Source organism: Manis javanica, chromosome 6 (genome assembly GCF_040802235.1).
Source record: "Manis javanica isolate MJ-LG chromosome 6, MJ_LKY, whole genome shotgun sequence".
Classification (NCBI taxonomy): domain Eukaryota; kingdom Metazoa; phylum Chordata; class Mammalia; order Pholidota; family Manidae; genus Manis; species Manis javanica.
In genome coordinates, this window is record NC_133161.1 from 17,124,449 (window position 1) to 17,143,003 (window position 18,555).

General features: G+C 51.1%; 4 protein-coding genes across 11 annotated transcripts in view; 2 read left to right on the plus strand and 2 right to left on the minus strand.

The window, feature by feature from the left end:
- The window catches only part of WDR91 (WD repeat domain 91), a 26,345-nt gene extending 25,200 nt beyond the window's left edge, over positions 1-1,145 (plus strand). For both annotated transcript variants that reach the window (XM_073238426.1, XM_073238427.1), the window contains one exon: positions 621-1,145. In XM_073238426.1, the coding sequence (XP_073094527.1) occupies positions 621-785 (165 nt within the window). In that variant the 3' untranslated portion in view covers positions 786-1,145. The remainder of the gene's footprint in view (positions 1-620) is intronic.
- LOC140850055 (uncharacterized) lies at positions 897-4,825 on the minus strand. The gene is made up of 4 exons (XM_073239857.1): positions 4,718-4,825; positions 4,080-4,494; positions 1,943-2,009; positions 897-1,056 (listed from the first exon to the last, which is right to left on the minus strand). Exons 1-4 carry the CDS (start codon positions 4,823-4,825, stop codon positions 897-899), a joined length of 750 nt encoding a protein of 249 aa, XP_073095958.1.
- CYREN (cell cycle regulator of NHEJ) lies at positions 4,114-8,558 on the plus strand. 6 transcript variants are annotated; one of them, XM_073238434.1, is made up of 4 exons: positions 4,114-4,197; positions 5,599-5,875; positions 6,536-6,611; positions 7,536-8,558. In XM_073238434.1, the coding sequence occupies exons 2-4, from the start codon at positions 5,736-5,738 to the stop codon at positions 7,776-7,778; spliced, it is 459 nt and encodes a 152-aa protein (XP_073094535.1). In that variant the 5' UTR covers positions 4,114-4,197; positions 5,599-5,735; the 3' UTR covers positions 7,779-8,558. The 6 variants fall into 6 exon arrangements, with proteins under 6 accessions (XP_073094535.1, XP_073094531.1, XP_073094532.1 ...); XM_073238430.1 differs by having other exon boundaries at positions 4,176-4,330; XM_073238431.1 differs by lacking the exon at positions 4,114-4,197 and adding an exon at positions 4,233-4,364.
- Positions 8,452-18,555, minus strand: part of TMEM140 (transmembrane protein 140) — a 23,886-nt gene continuing 13,782 nt past the window's right edge. The window contains exons 2-3 of one of the 2 annotated variants that reach the window (XM_073238428.1): positions 11,680-11,923; positions 8,452-9,981 (exon numbers count right to left, since the gene is read on the minus strand). In XM_073238428.1, coding sequence (XP_073094529.1) covers positions 9,390-9,981; positions 11,680-11,923 — 836 coding nt within the window. In that variant the 3' untranslated portion in view covers positions 8,452-9,389. The remainder of the gene's footprint in view (positions 9,982-11,679; positions 11,924-18,555) is intronic. The other variant, XM_073238429.1, reaches the window with a different exon arrangement.

Genomic DNA, 18,555 nt, shown 5'->3' on the forward strand with positions numbered 1-18,555 from the left:
CCATGAAGGCCAAGTACTTCCTGTCTTGCCTGCAGATGTTGTCTGCAGCTGGACTGATTGTTGATCAGTGTGCTCCTGGTTTCCTTCCTGATTACCATCCACTCTTTGCACCGGAGCCTGAGTCCTGGCTGGCGGGTGTGAAGGGAGCCTCGTGTGTGCACTGCCTGCGGCCCACGCTGCACTGCTCGGGGCGCTGCGGGCCTGCCACACGGCAGGAGCTGACCAAGAGCTGCCCTCCTGGGGCAGCAAGGGCAAAAGCAGGAGAGTCAGGACAGAGTGCCGAGGAGCAAGAGATGATGCTTGAAGAGAACACCTGGGCAGGTGTTGGGGGTCTTGAGCCCCAGCAAGGAAAGGCTGCAGAGAAAGTTCTCTGTCTTTTAGAGTGCATCGGGGACTTGATTTCCACTTAGGATGCAGGGGTACCTTTAGTCAGGATAGCAAAGGCATTTCCTGGGACAAGAAATTAAACTGAGACTTCCTGGGAAGGTGGGCATGTGTGCCTGTGCACACCCTCAGCTTGGGGTGGCGGCCTCCAGGCTCGTGGTGGTTTGGTGCATTAAATGGCTACGTTTGTGAACTGTGTCAGCTGATGCCTGCTCTTCTCTCCTGTCCTCTTACAGCTAAGTGAGGATGAGAAGGTTCTGGAGAGCTGCTTGAGCCTGGGCGGCCACCGAGCACCTGTAGTCACTGTGGACTGGAGCACGGCCATGGACTGTGGCACCTGCCTCACGGCTTCCATGGATGGCAAGATCAAGCTGACCACCCTCCTGGCCCATAAGCTCTGATGGCACCTGCCCCAAGCAACACCCACAGAAGCAGTATTATCTTGGGGGGTTGGGGGAGGCAAAGGAAGACAAGATGCTTCGCTTCCAGCTTCCTGCCTGTGCTGGCCATCTTCAGGGGGAGACTGGCCAGAGGGCTCGGGTACTGTCCTGCTGCGGCGACTGGAACGAGGGAGCCGTGGAGCAGCGGCACGTGTCCCCGGAGGCCAGCGGGCAGAGGCACGCTGCAGACGGTGGGGTGCTCAGGAGGCAGGAGATGCAGGTGATGGCTGCTCTGTTGGCCCAGGAGAGATTGACAGTATTTTGTATATTTTGCGCATTTTCTTTTCTTTTTTTAAAAAAAATGCTCTTGTGGCCACCTAGCGTCTCTAGAATGTGTGTGTACAGCAGAACGCTCCCGTCACCCTTGGCCTGGCAATGGTCAGCAGCGAGCTTGGGCCCCACTGGCTCTTCCGGCCTGCCAGGAGGCGGGCTGGGTGCGCTGCACAGAAGCAGCTCGTGTGCCTTTACTTCCCTCAGGGCCGGTGGCGCGTCTCGGGATGAGGCAGGGTCTGAGGCTCTGCTCCCAGCCGCCCTCCCTCCCCCAGGGGCGGTGGTTTCCCAGTCCCTCTGTCGCTGGTGCTCCTCTCATTCTTTGGACTTGGGCTCCGAGGGTGGCATGGAGCCAGCTCCCAGGCCCTCTGCCAGAGCACGTCAGCCAGGTTGCTGGGGCTGGAACTTGGGATGCCAGCCATCCCCCCTGTTCCCACTGCACCCACAGCCCCACCCATGGCCCACCCTCGGCTCCCTGGCCGGGGTGGGGGGACCTTGAAGAGGCAGAGGCTCCCACAGGGTGAGGAGAAATGGGAGGCCTCTCTTCTCCCGCTCGCATCTCCATCTGTGGTGGGCGAGGCCTGGGCCTGGTGCTCCAACACTTGGTGGGGCAGCCTTGCTGCAAAGCTGCTTGGCATAGTCATGGTAGAGCCTCTGTGGGCTCCAGCCCAGTTCTGGGGGTGCAAGCCTGGAGTGGGGGTACTCCCACTTAGCTCCTTTTGGAAAAATCTTGAAGGAATTGGGACTAAAACTGGATCCATTGTGCTGGGAGTTGGGGGTAAAGTAGGGAGATATTTTTGTGGCTCAATTATGAGAAAACTCCAGAAGTCACACATTTGTATACTCACCTCGCTCTTGTTTTGAGCTTGGCTCGCATTTGGGTAACTGATTGGGTGATGGATTCTACAACACTGCCTAAAAATGCAAAACCAAACCAAAGCACATTAACCTCTGATCTTTTGAAATTAGCAAATGCAGTATAACCCCTTGAGCGTTGAGGCCAAACCTGCCCCCTCCTGGCCCTCACTCCATTCTCTGTGCTTGTCAGGATGCGGTCATCCTGGTGTCCCTCCCTGTCCCCCCACCACCCCCTCCAGGATGAGCTCTCATCCTCTCGTAAAGCATGTCAATAAAACTTACCTCCCCTTCTAATACCTGTCCAGCATCTACCAAAACCGCAGTGGGACTCCTCCATTATCTTGGGCAATGGCCATGTAGAAGAAAAGTACCAAGCCAGACCAGTGTCAGCCCCTGAGCCCACAAGCCTGGTGCAGGTGCGGACCTGGCTCTGGCCTGGGCCGCGTGAGAGCCCATTGGGCATTGCTCTCTCGTCTTTGGGACCTGTCTGCACTTGCGGCTTTGCTCAGGCCCCCTGAGTGTGCCATGGGGATGTTGCAGCCCATCCAAATCCCACAGCTCAGGTTTCCTATCCCTGCTTGAACTTCTCTCCCTGCCAGCAGAAAACTTTTTATGCAGACACATAGGCTTCCTGCTCCTCAGACCTCATTTTTCAGCTGGCTGTGGCAAGAGGTTTTAAAGAGACAAATATGGAGGGAGTGATCCACTAACAGCAAGTATTTTCTGTTCCTTAACAAACAACATGATGCTTCTCCTCCAGTTAGACTTGGGTTTGTCCTGGTTTACAACTGGTGAGATCAGAGGAAACTAGATATCAGTGGTTTTAATACCTTTGCAGAAGCAGGTCCTGCCCACGTGGGTTGCCCTCCTGAAGAGGCCGGAGGCAGAGCCCAGGTTTAGCCCACAGCTAACTGACCCCAGTGCATGGCAGGTTGGTTTCGTGACTTGAAACCATCAATTTAGCTCCTTAAGCTTCCATTATTTAAACCTTCCCAGCCCAGCCTACCGCCCTAGGACTGAGGATGAATGTTCGAGAAGAGAGGTGAATATGCTTTAGAGAAACCAAGGGCACTCTGCAGCTGGAAGGGACGGATAGCTTCTGGTATCAGGCTCCAAGCTTCAGATCAAGGTCCCCTGCCATGCACCTCCAGTATATGGAGAGTATTCCATTATGAGCTGGTTTGTTGTAAATCATGTTTCAAATGGCTGTCTTGCTAATTTCACAATTTGGGGCTGACTGTTCTGATTATCCTTTTACCCCAAAATGCAGAAGGTTCACTGTGTTTGTGCTTGCATTCTTAGGTCAGGTCCCCAGCCTGGGGGTTTCTTTGCTGGTCTCTTTTAGGCTGCTTTAAGCAGCAAGTATGATTTTAATTAAAACTAGGCACTTAACTCTACTGTAAACTGTAGTGCTCAGCATCAGGCTGAAAGCAAACCACCCAGGCCACCTGGGCATCTGTGTGGAGGTGCCCTGTTCACAGAGGGAGCACCTTGGCCGCCAATCTGAGTGTTAAATACGGGTAACACATACTCCCTTATTTTAAGATAACAAATGGAAACAGAGTTTCTCTTCCTGCCCCTTGTGCCCCCTCCCCCAAGGTGCATGCCCCCAGCAGAGTGCATTGAACTTGGTTCCTGTAGGAATTCAGAGCTTGCAGAAATGCAGACCCTATTTCCCTTAGTTTCTGATTCCGGGGGCCCAGGGATTGACACTTTAACAAAGTCTGACCAGCAAGCCTCAAATAGGGCCACTTTTGGGAACATTTAAAGAAAAATTTTGCTAAATAGGAACTTGTTAAAGGCATTAGGGCAGACCTTATTTAAGGGGCCTACAACGGGTTTTGTAGTAGGGGAGAGATGGGGCTTAACTCCAATTACAACAAGGCAAAGTGGGAATTTATAGCCAAGGATCAGGGCAGCGGTCAGCGGGTGGAAAATTACTAAGAGGATGAATGTTCGAGAAGAGAGGAGCAGCGAGGCTCAAAAGTCAGGGCCAAGTAAAGAAGAGAGTTTAGAGGAGCCTGGCTGGAGTCTGGCCAAGGAGAGACTGTCAGGACCGGGGACAGCAAGACCAGGCCTGTCGGTCATCCGCCCGCAGGCCCCGGGTCGGTGGCGGGGCTTGCTGACCTTCGTTCGCCGGCAGGGGGCGCACCCGGGCCTTTGCGCCCGCAGCCTGTGGGAGCCGGAAGTACGGGGCCGCGCGGAGCCACAGCCGGGCCAGGTCCCCACGGACGCTGAGGTCCAGGTGGGGCACGGGTCCCCACAACCGCCCCCAACCCACCTCCCTGGCCGCCCCGGAAGCTAAGAAGGGGCCGCTCGTCCGGGAGGCTGGAAGCCCGGCACCGCGGGCCGGATTGAGCGCGCCGTGCGGTCCCCAGGTCAGCGCGGCCCCGAGTGGACGTCGCACCGCAGGTTGACGCTGGCTTGGTCGCTGCGAGCACGCGTGGCCCGGAGCCGCGGCTGGCTGCGCAGCGGGGGTGCGGGCGCATCGCCTGCCGGCGGGGCCCGGGTTCCCAGCGCCTGCGCTTCTCGGAGCCGGGGGCTGCCCGGCGGGCCGTTGGGCTCGGGGTATAGAGCCTCTAGGAGCTGGGTGCGAGACGTGGATGGCTATTTCAGAGCTTTCCGTGACCTTGTGCGAATCCTAAGGCACCGTTCCTCGTCTGGGAGATGGACTTACACCGCCTGCCTGGGGATCAAATGTCTGTGCATGGACCGCCCCGCGCCTAGCGCCTAGCAGTGCTGTAGCAGTGGGAATGACTTCTTACCAGTGTCAGTATTTTGACAGAAATGAGGCAGTGGCGAAGGCCTGTCCTCTGGCCAGACGAGTTAGAATGATTCCTGCTGATTCTCCTTTTAACGTTGTCGACAGCCATTCCAGATGAGCAGTAAATGACGGAGCTATGATTCAGACGAATCTCCCTGGCTGACCCTTTTCTAGGCAAACCTCGGCCCCAGGCAGAGCCAGTGTAGGTGGGGCCGGGAGCTGATTTCAGGGCTGCCTGCTACGTGGAGGGTGAAGGACCTGCGCTGTTTGAGTTACAGGTCGGGGACTATGCTTTAGGAGGAGGGGCTGAGGCCCTTTGGGGTTCTGCACCCGGAGGCTACGCAGAGCTGTGATCTCTGACCTCTTCTGCCGGCTCACCTTGGGCCAGTCGGAAGTCTCTGAATAAGGAAGGGTGTCTCTGTTGTGAAACCTTGCTGTGAATCGTATGGCCTCAGGGTTTCCTGTAACCACACCGTGGTAGAGGAAACAGCAAGTGTGGAGTTGGGGGAGGTGAGGGAGAGACCTTGAGAGTTTACGTGCGGGGTAGGCTGGGCACCCTGGGGACAGTGAGAGTCTTGGGCGGCAAGGAGAAGGTGGGGTTCCTCCTTCCTTCCTTTCTCCTGGGAGGGTGCTCACCCCTCTCCTGCTTCAGATGGCTCAGTGCAGAGGCTCCCGGAGGCTTTTCTAGTTGGGCCTGGCGGCCCCCAGCCCTGTGCTGAGTCAGGGGCTGCTCTGTGAAACCACCAGCCTGCCCAGCCCCCCACCGCCGGGGTCCTGCTCACTGTCCAGCTCACCTTTGGCCTGTCCTGACCAGTAATTTCGGCTGATGACTACAAGTATTCTAACTTATTAGAATTCACTGGACTTTGTTCTTCTTTGTAGGAATTGGAAGTTTTGACTCCCATTCAGAGCAAACTGACCTGTAATCCCAGATGTGATGAGGGTGGGATCTTCTGTCCTGAATTAGAAAAGCAAGTTATTGCACTTGGGCCCTGAGTCCTCTTCATGGGAGGCCAGAGATGGAAGCTGTAAAGTCTGGCAGTAAAAAGAGGGTCCTTCCCACATGGATGATGACCCAGGTGGCAGAGAAGAGCATGGTATCAGTGAAGACCCCCAGGAGGAGGAGAATGGCAGCAGTGCCCACAGTGGCTGCAGCAAGGTGGGGCAACTGCGTGGGGTCCTGGGGAAGTAGGAGGCAGGGGGGCCGGGGCAGCGCAGGTGCTGGGGTGAGTTCTGTGTTGGCAGGACAGTGAGGTGGGTGGTCTTCCACTCTTCAGAGGTACCCAGGCTGCAGGAGGCAGAGAGAGCTGTGTTCTCACCAACAGGCAGCCGCTTCTGCTTCTGTTGGTGAACCTCCGCTGTCAAGCCCCCAGGTGTCAGCTCCCTCTCTCGGGGTTACACACAATAGCCAAGCTCTCAGAAACCAGTTGTCCAAAATGCCAGTCTCTTTATTTGCAACTTAAAATGTGACCTCCAAGTGGTACTTCCTGTGGGCAGCTCTTAGGACAGACGGGAGCAGCAAGCTGCTAGATCTGCTTGCATCTGTGTGTGTGTGTGTGTGTTAGTGTCAGTTTGATGCAGGACTGGCCATGATGCCTGTTTCAGATGCCTGGGGGAGTTGGCAGGGGGTAGGAGGCCGCCCACTGTCACCTCTGCAAACCCCCTGTGCATTACTGGTCATGAGGACTAGGAAGCTGTGTCTGTGCCGAGGAGGTCCTCACCCCTGGTGGGAAGGCCAGGGGATGCGGTTGCTGCTCTCATTGTCTTCCTCCTGGGAGACCTGAGACTGTCCCAGTGCCACTCTGTGCCTTTCTTTCAGACTTCCTACACTGAACACTGTGTACTGCATGAATGAAGCTGAAATAGTGGATGTTGCTCTGGGGATCCTGATTGAGGTAAAGTCAACCGTGCCTTTACTTTATGACCTAAAACTCTTCTTGGGCAGAAACTAACCTGGTCCCTTGATAAATAGGCCAAATTGGGAGATGCCCTGCATCCTCCCAGGGTGTGCACAGGATCCCCCATCTGTCAGCCCACTTCCTCCACTTGGCCTCGTGCATCTCTCAGATCATGCACCCCTTGGCCTGGCCTCATGTGAGGGGGCCTGCCCCAGCATTTGGCGCTGGATACCTGGGGAAGGAGTGGCAGTGGGAGAGAACAGCGCCTTCTGTTTGGGGTGATGCTGTGTGTGCTCGTATGTGGACGGGACAGGAGCCTGTAACTGGGTCTCAGTCAGGGGAGATGACTTCTTACCACTGCACTTCTCAGCGGGGCACCCTGAAGGCTCCTGGCTTCCCAAGGGATAGTAATGGCACCACATTAGAGCTGGTAGTGCTTTATAGTTGACCAGGTACCTTTATATTTTACTCTGGCATTTAATCCTTGCAGTGACCCAGTGATACAGTTATTTTAGATATTATTATACCCATTTTACAGATGAGAAAATTGAGACTCAGGGATTCCCCTTACATAGAAGTGACAGCCTAGGCCTACACTCAGGTTTTACCAGCTGTGCTCCTTCATTTCTGTCACCCTGCCTTTCCAGATAAGTTTTTTCTGTTTTGCATTTCTACTCCAGGGTTCCTCAGGTCACTGCCCACTTCCCTCCCAGGCTGGTCTTGATTCCTTCAGGAGCTGTGAGGGGTGGTGCGTGGGGGGTGACAGGAGGGTGAGACGGGGCAGTCTCTGATTTGGGAGCAGTATCTGACCTCGTGCACACTGGCTTCATAGTTGCTTCTGGATATGTTTCTTACTGACAAACCAGCCTGCTAGGGAGATAAAATATGTACATTTTGCCTGCTATTTCTAACACTCCACAGGCCCAAAAACAGGAAGCACCCTTGGAGCAGCTGTTTCTGGTAGGCGCCGATAAGCCAGAGCCCCCCGCAGCCCGCTCAGCCTCCCAGAGTTCTCCTGGGAGCAGAAGTGAGGACGAGAACAATGGTAAAGCTGCCCTTTCCCCAGGCCTCGGCCGCGCTGTGGCTTCTGACTCTGTCTGCAGCAGAAGCCCTGAGGAGGATGAGGACGTGTTAAAATACGTGAAGGAGATATTTTTTAGCTAAGAGACAAACTTCCCAGGACTTTCTTCCCAGAGCAGCTGAAGGAAGCTGGGCTTGCCCTCCCTGTCTGAGGGCTGCCCCCAGCTCCATGTCTCCTTGGGCTGGACAGATTCAGCCTGGAACAGAAGCCAAGAACGCCCCAGGCCTGGGAGCTGATAAGCTTGGGTGTTTAGTGTGCTTAAGCGAGGAATCAAAATGAGCTTCCTTCAGAATTCCTCCCTGCACTGTGTCCCCTTCCTGCATAGGGGGTCCAGCATCCAGTATTCTGCTTTAGCCAGTTACCAGGTTTCAGGGAAAATGAGGTCATCGTAGTCAAACTTACTGGAACCAAAGTATCAGCTTAGTCATTTTCAGAAAGAAAAATCTGGCTGCTAAGTCCACTGGAATTCCTACAGTTTGATCAGCATGATCTCTCCCTAGAGAGGAAGCCTATGTTTAAAATCGTTTCCATCACTCATCCAGCCCTGAAGCAGACAAACAGCCCACAGTGCCCTGCTCTGTCTGGGAGCTCGAAACCCAGTGTGCAGATTGTTAAGGCTCCCCTCCGGACAGGCCTGCTTCTGTGAGCTGCCATCTTCCTTCCACTTGGTGGCCTCTGTCTTAGCCCCTAAGCAGCTGCAGAGCACGAGTGGAACAGGAGCCCAAAGGAAACGCGGAAGACGAGATCACGCCATGGTCCGTATTTCTACCTCTGTATTCACTGTGGCTTTTACAGACAGAATGAGGCTTCTGTACAGGTTTTCCAATATACAGGTGTCGAAAAATACACACAGTTCCCCACCACTCAAGTTGTGTTTGAATCCTTTCCAGTTCTGGGTTGAGAAGTAAAGAGATGCGGCATTTGTACGCACGTGGAACCGTTCAGTCCTGCCCACCTTCTCTCACCCAGGGATTTAGTGTGTTCTGCTCCTGAATTCCCAGGTCACATCAGGAATGATTTACCAGCTGACTCCCTTGCTCTGTCTGGCTTCAGATCTAAGAGCTTTTTCAAGAAAACCTTCAAAGCCACCAAGGCTGTTGTTCTCTGTACCCATGTGCTCTGTCTTAGTGAATCCCTTGGAGATCATTTCTGGGCCTTTGGGAGTGGCATCTCGGGAGAGGAGCTCATCACAGCCACTCTCAGGGATGGAGCAGGGAAGCTTACTCACCAGGGCCCCGGGGAAACAGGTGCTCTCTCCGAATGTTCCCTATTTGTTGCCCTAAACCCTCACTGGGTTCCAGTGTGGCCTCCGGCCAACCATCCTGGAAATCTGGCCCTATGAGAGGGAATCCTTATCCCCACTTCCCTGAGGATCAAGGAAGAATGGCATGCTAAAAGCCATCACTTAAAGCAGGAATTCTTGTGACAGTGTCTACATGGTTCCAGGGTGTCCTCAGGACCTTTGGACGTCCCCAGGGACAGACAGTCCTACACTAAGAAGCTGCAGGTGCCCTGGCCACTCTTGACACTGGGTGCCCACACCCTCCGCAATGGGAACCCTCCGCTAGAGCTTGAGGTCAGCATTAGCTATGAAACAGGATGGCTCAGGAGACACCCAGCCCATGAGTTCTCTGGCACCTTCTCTGGGCATAGTTCAAATTGAACCCTTGCAGTCATGTAAGCCTTTGGCAGAACTAGCAGCTCTCAAGCTGGCTCTTGTCCCCCCACTTCCAAGGGAACGCAACTATGGCCAGAAGCAGGAGGATGAGTAAGGCCTGGGCAGTGCTCAGCGCTAGAAACCCAGGGCCCAGGAGGGACAGCCTGATCCACTTCCACGTGTAGGCGAGGAAGAGGCCCAGGCCGCCGGCCAGCAGCAGAGAGGACATGGCTAGGAAGCCCACCGCTAGCTGCCACTCTTCCTGGTTTCCGTTGCACCTGCCCAGGAGGAGAGGCACGGGAACAAAGAGGGTGAGGACCAGGGCTCCATACACACCCAGTCTGGCCAGGGCCAGGCCGGCCCGAGGCACCCCCAGGGCCTCCAGCTCAGGGAAGTGGAGGCACTGTAGGGAGCCAGTGGCCTCATCCCACAGGCAGAAGTTGTAGAAGCCGATTCTGAGGTTGGGCAAGTCAGTGAGGTCGCCGGCCTTCCAGAGCAGAGCGTAGAGCAGCAGGGCGATGACCACGACCGCAAGGACCACGATGCCCAGGAACAGCAGCTGGTCGCCCCACCGCGGCTTCAGGACCATCATTTTCTCCTGCCGTTGGCAGGGCCGCCCTCCTGGGCACCTGAGGGAAGTCACACCAGTGAGTGTCCAGCTGTCCCTCTCTTCACAAGCTCAGGTTCTCCCTTCTGGGACCCCACAAAACCCATGGCAAACTCCCCTCAGCCACCATCACCAAGGACAAGAAATCCGAAGCACCATGCAGCCAGGATGGGCTCGGCGAGTCACCAGCACCTCTCCCAGGCGACTCTGAATGCCTGAGATGTGGTCACTGGATGCCCTTTGCCAAAGGCTTTGCAGCAGCTTCACCACAGCCCCTGGAAACATTCGTGAGGGTCAGGGCTCCCTGATAGGGGACCTGGAGGAGGAGGAAGGTGCTCAAGCTCTGGGGCCTGGGGCTCTCAGGGCAGCGGTCACTAGCACAGCTGGGGAGCCGTGGGAGTCACCATCACTGGGCCAGGAACCAGTCAAATCAAAACTTCTGAGGCTGGGTGTGCTAGTGTGTTCTAGAAGCTCTGTGGGTCATTCTAACACGGGCCAGGGTTGAGGACCACTGCTGGAGCCCTGTCAGTTTGCCTGCTGTGCTCTGGCCACTCATCCTGTCAGGACAAGATGCTGCCTGGTAATGAAGTCACGTGATAGGGATCACTACTTTTTAAATCTCTATAAGTTTTTCCTGACAACAGTAGTAATGTATGCTAATTATACAAATCTTAAAAAATCTCTGTAAAAAGGAAAATTGATAAGAATAACCTTTTATCACACCACTTACACAGAACCACTGTTAATTTTCTACCAATGTTTTTCCTATGTACTGATGTAGTTTTAAATAAATTACAGCATTGAACATAATGATTTTCACTGAATATTGTAAACATTTTTCAAAGCTGTTAAATATTCTTCAAAAATGTTTAATGGCTACCTAACTGTTCATGTCATAGATTTATCCATTACACTTCAGACAAATTGTTTCCATTTTCCATCATTATAAGTGATAGTCAATGAAGATGCTTGTATGCTTCTTGTTAGGCTAAACTTCTATAAGTGAGACATCATTGAGTCAAAGGTAGAAATATTTTTCAGTGATTTTACTGCATGTTGGCAAATTGATCTATAGAAAACTTGCTAACTGTAGTCCCTGTAGTAGTGTGTAGTGTATATAGTATATACCTTCCTCACCATTTATGAAAATTCTTTTCACTATGTTTTTAATCAGAGGGACTTCTCCAAAGCAGCCTCTATGAAAATAGCCTGCATACTATACCTTTATATTTATCAAGTTTTGATATGGAGGAAAACAGCCATTTATATCCTGAAGTGTCTAGGGTCTCAGTATTGAAACCTTGTGAAAGGATGCTGGGCCAAAATACAGAGTGGCATCCTGCCAGTGTGCCCAGCCAGGAGTGCCAGGTGGTGTCCAGCAGAAGGGGGTAGTGGCCACTGGCCCTGGGAAGTGACCCAGAGATGTACACAACCCCGGAGATCAACTTATGGAGAGTTCCCTTAAGAGGAACAGTTGTTTCCTCTTTCCCAAAGCTGCCTGGAGGGTCTGTCTGCCCCACCCCAAATTTATTCTGCAAGAAGACCAAAGGGAAAAAAGACTACAGTATGAGAACAGGATGTGGGGCCAGCTGGGGGAGCAGGCGGCATCGTCGGGTGGTCAGGCTGTAACAAGTACCACAGGCTACTGCCTATAAACAAGAGGTGTTTATTTCTCACAGGTCTGGAAGCTGGGAAGTCCAAGATCAAAGGACTGGCTAACCTGAGGTCTGGTGAGAGCTTCTTGGGTGATGGATGATCATCTTTTTGCAGTGCCATCACACAGTGGAAGGGACAGGGAGTTCTCTGAGGCCTCTTTACAAGGGCACCAATCCCATTCTGCTCTTGACCGATCGCCTCCCAAAGGCCCCATCTCCTAATGCCATCACATTGGGGGTAGGAGTCAGCATTTGAATTCTGGTAGATATAAGCATTCAGTCTATAGCAGGAGCTCCATTCAAAGGACCCTAGTGAGTGAATAATGAGATTCAGGATTCATCAGCCACTCCTTGGCAGAGACCTGGGGGTGTGGCCCGGACATGAGGCAGGTGCCTTTTAGAATAGGAACCTGAACCTCTGCGTGCAGTGAGGAGCCGGATCCATGCTACCACCACCTAACCGCGGCCTCTGTGCATGGGTCTCCTTGGGGCCCTCCCAGGAATCTCTGGACGAAGAGTGGGGCTCTCTCAGCAGAAACCCAGGGAGCTGCCCCTCCACAGTGCCTAGCACCTCAGGATCAGTCACTGGAGGCCTGAAATAGTGAAAACTCAAGAGGCTGACAACCCGTTTGTAGTTGGGAAGTTCCTGGAGCAATGCTGCTTGCTACAGAAACGGTTACCAGGTACAAAACAGTGTCTTTAGTCCACACGTTTTAGACTGTATAATGAGAAGTTTTAACCAGCCCAGCCCCACAGTGTGGGAAAAATACCCAACAGAAACATATTTTGTATGGCTTTGCATATTTAACAAATGTTTGCAAAAACTTATCTGTGCTTTTAATGGATTCAGGTATTTCAGGGGATAGAATGGATTTCCAGGACTGGAACCCTGACTTGTGCTGTAGGAAATAAGCTTTAACTTGCCTCCATTATCCAGGAACCAACAGGTTGGGAATTGGGGTGACTATATATAAATGCACCCCATTTTATCTCCACTTCAAGCCTGGTACACTTGGGTTCCAAAAAAATTATTATTAAGCATTTTTGACTTGAAAACAGCTCAGTTCAGAAAATCTCCCAGGACTTCCTGGAGGAGAACATTGCACCTGCCACCTGACCCCGCACTCGGCATGCCCAGTCTTTGGTTTTGACTTCCTCTTTTTCTCTCAGCTGACCTTTTGGAGGTTTTCACTGGAGAGTGGCGCTGAGGAGGCCCTGAGCAGACTCACCTCTTTACAGGCACAGAGTTCAGTCCCAACTTCCGCACCTGGTGCTTGAGACCCACCTCCATCGGGCGACTCAGAACTTGAACTAGCGAGTCTGCAGCAAGGCCTGGCTTTGGTCTCCCCCCGACTCCCATCTGCTTACCCTCTCAGCCACTCCCCAACTAGCGAAGTCCTACCCTGTTTTCTGCCTCTTTCCTACTAATTTTTCACCAGATTTCCTGGCCTGCTTCTGATTCCTGGCCCACACTCTGATTCAGCTGAAAGCTAGAATTATGTTCCCACTTGCTGCAATGGCTCCAAGGAACAATCGCCATCTATTTTGCTATCTATTTTATCCCCAGAATGGTGCCAGATACACAGTTGACTCTCATTTTGGGGGGAATGAATGAAAGCACCAGGTAGTATCCTTTGGTTATTTCACATACATATTTTAGGAACGTATCTTAGCCAGACAGCAAAGCCGAGGTGAGGGCCACACTGTGTGTCCTGGGCGTACCTAACACGGTGCAGGGGGTGCCTCCTACACACTTCCTACTGGAGTGTGCACAGACTTCAGGAACTCGTGGATGGAGGTGTGAGGCTAGCCCAGCTTCTTTTTCTAAAGCTCCTCAGTGAAAGTATATGGATATTTGGTGGGAAACCCTACAGCACCCTCTCCTTGGCTGTCCTCAGAGCCAACCCTGCTTCTCTGTTTTTGGCATCTAACAGTCCTGACAATCACGTTCTCACCACAGTGAGCTTTTTAATTCTCTTTAATGATAAGCCTGTGCTTCCTTCAGGGGGCCAAACGGGAGACTGCTGAGTCACTGTGGCCATTTTTAGGAGAGCTTTTTCCTGTTTATAATAAAGCCACATATGCTGATTGTAGAAAACTAGAAAAATGCGCACAAGTATGGAGAAAAGACTAACAATCATCTGTAACTTCAGGTTGTAGCAATAACCACTCTTAATAACACATTTCCTCCTATAATATTGTTTTGCATAGTTGGGACCACAAAAATATGTATTTATATCCCACTTTGCAAACATCATTACAGCATGCATATTTCCCTATGTCACTAGAAATGTTTTTTAAACAGTATTTTTAATGGCTGTACTTAGCTGTATTAGTTTTATAGTTTCTATGTGATATTTAAGACATTGCTTTATGATATTGTAAATAATGCTGTGGTGAATGTGTATCAGTTTACCCTGCCAGCAACACTAAGAGAACGCTCAGCTCCCTCATCCTCCCCAACTGAATATTCTCAAGCCTTTTATTCTTTGATAATGCCAAAGGACATATCGTTATGTTTTTCTTTAATGAGGACATTTTAACAGCTTCCAAGTGCTGAGTGTCTCTATGTTTTCCCTTGTGAAGTGCTATTGGTTCTTTTTCTTTTTATCAAGTTTTAGCTTTTGTCATTCTGCATGAGCTCTTCATAAATAAAGCTCTTAGCCTTTTACCACCACAATTGTCATAATAAGGGAAAAGCCATTTTGCTGCACAAGAGCTCCTGGACCCAGACACACGTTCGGACCCCAAGCCAGTGAGCTGGCTTGACCGGTGTCACCTGGGAGCCCCAAGGGAAGCAGACTCCCAGCGAGGGGGACAGAAGGGAAGCAGTCTCAGGCGGTTCATTTGAGGGACTTTGTTCATTTTTGTTTTTGTTTAAGTGCCTCTATAATTTTCACACTGGTGGCATGGTGGCTGAGACACAAATAATATATCCTCTTCTTCTAAATTATGCTTGTCAGTTTCATATTAAAAGAGAGAAACTTTCAGGAGGTCCTGTTTGAGTGAGGACTGGAATCCTGGTGGACTGTCGCTCTGAAACATCCCTCTGGCTGTCTTCAGCTGGGTGACAGGGCTGCAGGTGCCCCAGGCCCAGAGCACAGGACACCGGAGGGCAGGGAACCAGCAGGGTCCATGAGGGCACTCTCCCACGCTGGGCTCACATTCCTGGCCTGTCTCAGAATAGAACAACTCCCTGCCTGGGCAGAGCCGCTCTTGAATATAAGGAGCACTTGCAAAGGGTAGAATGAGCCTATCTTGCTGTTGACAGTTGCTTGTTTACTTAAGACAGCTGAAGCACTGTTTGCTCTCTTGAGTGGCAGGATCCAAATGAGCTTTACGAACTGCCACAGGACCTTTGTCTTTTTCATAGAGGAAGGTTTGTAGCTCCAATCTCCACCGCCCAAGAGTACTTTGCACTTTTTTCGTATATGCTAAAATATCTATCAGCTTAATCACTCTAGAACTCTATTGTATGCAAATATGGGTAATCTGCTTATTTATAATTTCTGATTTGTCACTGCCCTAGTTATGGCTTTACATATTACATTTTCATCTTATCCCACTATTTGAAATTCCCATAAGATTCCCTCTCTACTTTGTCTTATACAAAAACAACCAAAAAAACAGACCCAAACAAAACAAACCCATAAAAAACCTCATTCTGGGGGGCGGAGCCAAGATGGCGGCGTGAGTAGAGCAGTGGAAATCTCCTCCCAAAAACACATAGAGCTATGAAAATATAACAAAGAAAAATCTTCCTAAAATAGAGACCACAGGACACAGGACAACATCCAGACCACATCCACACCTGCAAGAACCCAGCGCCTTGTGAAGGGGGTAAGATACAAGCCCCAGCCCGGCGGGACCCGAGCGCCCCTCCCCCCGGCTCCCGGCGGGTGGAGAGAAACCGGAGCGGTTTTTTTTTTTTTTTTTTTTGGCGAGCGGTGCCTGGGAACGGCGCCGGAGGACAAAGAATATCCTGCGTTTCTCCCTGCGAGACCTGGGGGCGGGTGCCTGAGACCGGTGCCTGAGGACGGAGGAGGTCGCGCGTTTTTCCCCTTTTTTTTTTTCTCTTTTTGGCGAGCGCTTTTTGGAAGCCTTGAAGGGACGGGGACCCCAGTGCTAGGGAGGCACGGTGGCGGGACTGGTGAGCGGGTGGCTGGGACCGGCGCCTGAGGACAAAGAATATCCCCCGTTTTTCCCTGCGGGACCGGTGGGCGGGTGCCTGAGACCGGCACTTGAGAACAGAGGAAATCGCGCGTTTTTCCCCTTTTTTTTTTCTCTTTTCTGTGAGTGCTTTTTGGAAGCCTAAAAGGGACAGGGACCCCGGTGCTAGGGAGGCAGGGCGGCGGGACTGGTGAGCGGGTGCCTGGGACCGGCACCTGAGGACAAAGAATATCCCGCATTTTTCCCTGTGGGACCGGTGGGTGGGTGCCTGAGACCAGCACCTGAGGACGGAAGAAATCGCGCGTTTTTCCCCTTTTTTTTCTCTCTTTTTGCCGAGTGCTTTTTGGAAGCCTTGAAGGGACAGGGACCCCGGTGCTAGGGAGGCAGGGCGGCGGGACTGGTGAGCGGGTGCGTGGGACCAGTGCCTGAGGACAAAGAATATTGAGCGTTCCTTCCCTGAGGGACCGGTGGGTGGGTGCTTTTTGGAAGCCTTGAAAGGACAGGGACCCTGGTGCTAGGGAGACAGGGCAGCAGGACCAGTGAGCGGGTGCCTGGGACCGGCACCTGAGGACAAAAAAAAAAAAAAAAAATCGCTTGTTTTTCCCCTTTTTTTCCTTTTTTTTTTCTCTTTCTTTCTGTTCCCTCTCTCATTGTTGCTGCTGTTGTTTTGGTTTGGAGAGTGCTTTTTGGAAATCTTAAAGGGGCAGGACAGGTCACTTAGACCAGAAGCAGGGAATCTGGGGATCTCTGGGCACTCTAACCCCCTGGGCAGCAGGGAGCACAGAGGCCCCTTACGAAGATAAATAGTCTCCTGGCTGCTCCCCCTCCAACGGGGCTCCACCATTTTGGAGGAACAGCCCCAGCCAGGCCAAGCCCACAGCAACAGCGGAGATAAACCCCAAAGCAACTGGGCAGGAAGCAGAAGCCCTGTCTGCGCGCAGCTGCCCAGCACAAGCCACTAGAGGTCGCTATTCTCCCAGGAAAAGGCTACAAACCAACAAGAAGGGAAGCTCTTCCAGCGGTCACTTGTACCAGCTCTGCAAACTATCTCTATCACCATGAAAAGGCAAAACTACAGGCAGACAAAGATCACAGAGACAACACCTGAGAAGGAGACAGACCTAACTAGTCTTCCTGAAAAAGAATTCAAAATAAAAATCATGAACATGCTGACAGAGATGCAGAGAAAAATGCAAGAGCAATGGGATGAGATGCAGAGAAAAATGCAAGAGCAGTGGGATGAGATGCAGAGAAAAATGCAAGAGCAGTGGGATGAAGTCCGGAAGGAGATCACAGATGTCAGGAAAGAGATCACAGAAGTGAAACAATCCCTGGAAGGATTTATAAGCAGAATGGATAAGATGCAAGAGGCCATTGAAGGAATAGAAGCCAGAGAACAGGAACGTATAGAAGCTGACATAGACAGAGATAAAAGGATCTCCAGGAATGAAACAACACTAAGAGAAATATGTGACCAATACAAAAGGAAAAACATTCGTATTATAGGGATACCAGAAGAGGAAGAAAGAGGAAAAGGGATAGAAAGTGTCTTTGAAGAAATAATTGCTGAAAACTTCCCCAAACTGGGGGAGGAAATAATCGAACAGACCATGGAATTATACAGAACCCCCAACAGAAAGGATCCAAGGAGGACAACACCAAGACACATAATAATTAAAATGGCAAAGATCAAGGACAAGGAAAGAGTTTTAAAGGCAGCTAGAGAGAAAAAGGTCACCTATAAAGGAAAACCAATCAGGCTAACATCAGACTTCTCAACAGAAACCCTACAGGCCAGAAGAGAATGGCATGATATACTTAATGCAATGAAACAGAAGGGCCTTGAACCAAGGATACTGTATCCAGCACGACTATCATTTAAATATGATGGTGGGATCAAACAATTCCCAGACAAGCAAAAGCTGAGGGAATTTGCTTCCCACAAACCACCTCTACAGGGCATCCTACAGGGACTGCTCTAGATGGGAACACCCCTAAAAAGAGCACAGAACAAAACACACAACATATGAAGAATGGAGGAGGAGGAATAAGAAGGGAGAGAAGAAAAGACTCTCCAGACAGTGTATATAACAGCTCAATAAGCGAGCTAAGTTAGGCAGTAAGATACTAAAGAAGCTAACCTTGAACCTTTGGTAACCACGAATCTAAAGCCTGCAATGGCAATAAGTACATATCTTTCAATAGTCACCCTAAATGTAAATGGACTTAATGCACCAATCAAAAGACATAGAGTAATAGAATGGATAAAAAAGCAAGACCCATCTATATGCTGCTTACAAGAAACTCACCTTAAACCCAAAGATAAGCATAGACTAAAAGTCAAGGGATGGAAAAACATATTTCAGGCAAACAACAGTGAGAAGAAAGCAGGGGTTGCAGTACTAATATCAGACAAAATAGACTTCAAAACAAAGAAAGTTACAAGAGATAAAGAAGGCCACTACATAATGATAAAGGGCTTAGTCCAACAAGAGGATATAACCATTCTAAATATATATGCACCCAATACAGGAGCACCAGCATATGTGAAGCAAATACTAACAGAACTAAAGAGGGAAATAGACTGCAATGCATTCATTGTAGGAGACTTCAACACACCACTCACCCCAAAGGATAGATCCACCGGGCAGAAAATAAGTAAAGACACACAGGCACTGAACAACACACTAGAACAGATGGACCTAATAGACATCTATAGAACTTTACATCCAAAAGCAACAGGATATACATTCTTCTCAAGTGCACATGGA

Coding starts and splice junctions, on each gene's coding strand:
- LOC140850055 (XM_073239857.1), bottom strand. CDS start 4,825: ATGGCTGTCGACAACGTTAAAAGGAGAATCAGCAGGAATCATTCTAAC. Junction 4,495..4,717: donor CTGTCAAAATACTGACACTG/GTAAGAAGTCAT, acceptor CCCGCCGGGCAG/CCCCCGGCTCCGAGAAGCGC. Junction 2,010..4,079: donor CCCCCTGCCGGCGAACGAAG/GTCAGCAAGCCC, acceptor TTGCATTTTTAG/GCAGTGTTGTAGAATCCATC.
- CYREN (XM_073238434.1), top strand. CDS start 5,736: ATGGAAGCTGTAAAGTCTGGCAGTAAAAAGAGGGTCCTTCCCACATGG. Junction 5,876..6,535: donor CCCACAGTGGCTGCAGCAAG/GTGGGGCAACTG, acceptor CCTTTCTTTCAG/ACTTCCTACACTGAACACTG. Junction 6,612..7,535: donor CTCTGGGGATCCTGATTGAG/GTAAAGTCAACC, acceptor AACACTCCACAG/GCCCAAAAACAGGAAGCACC.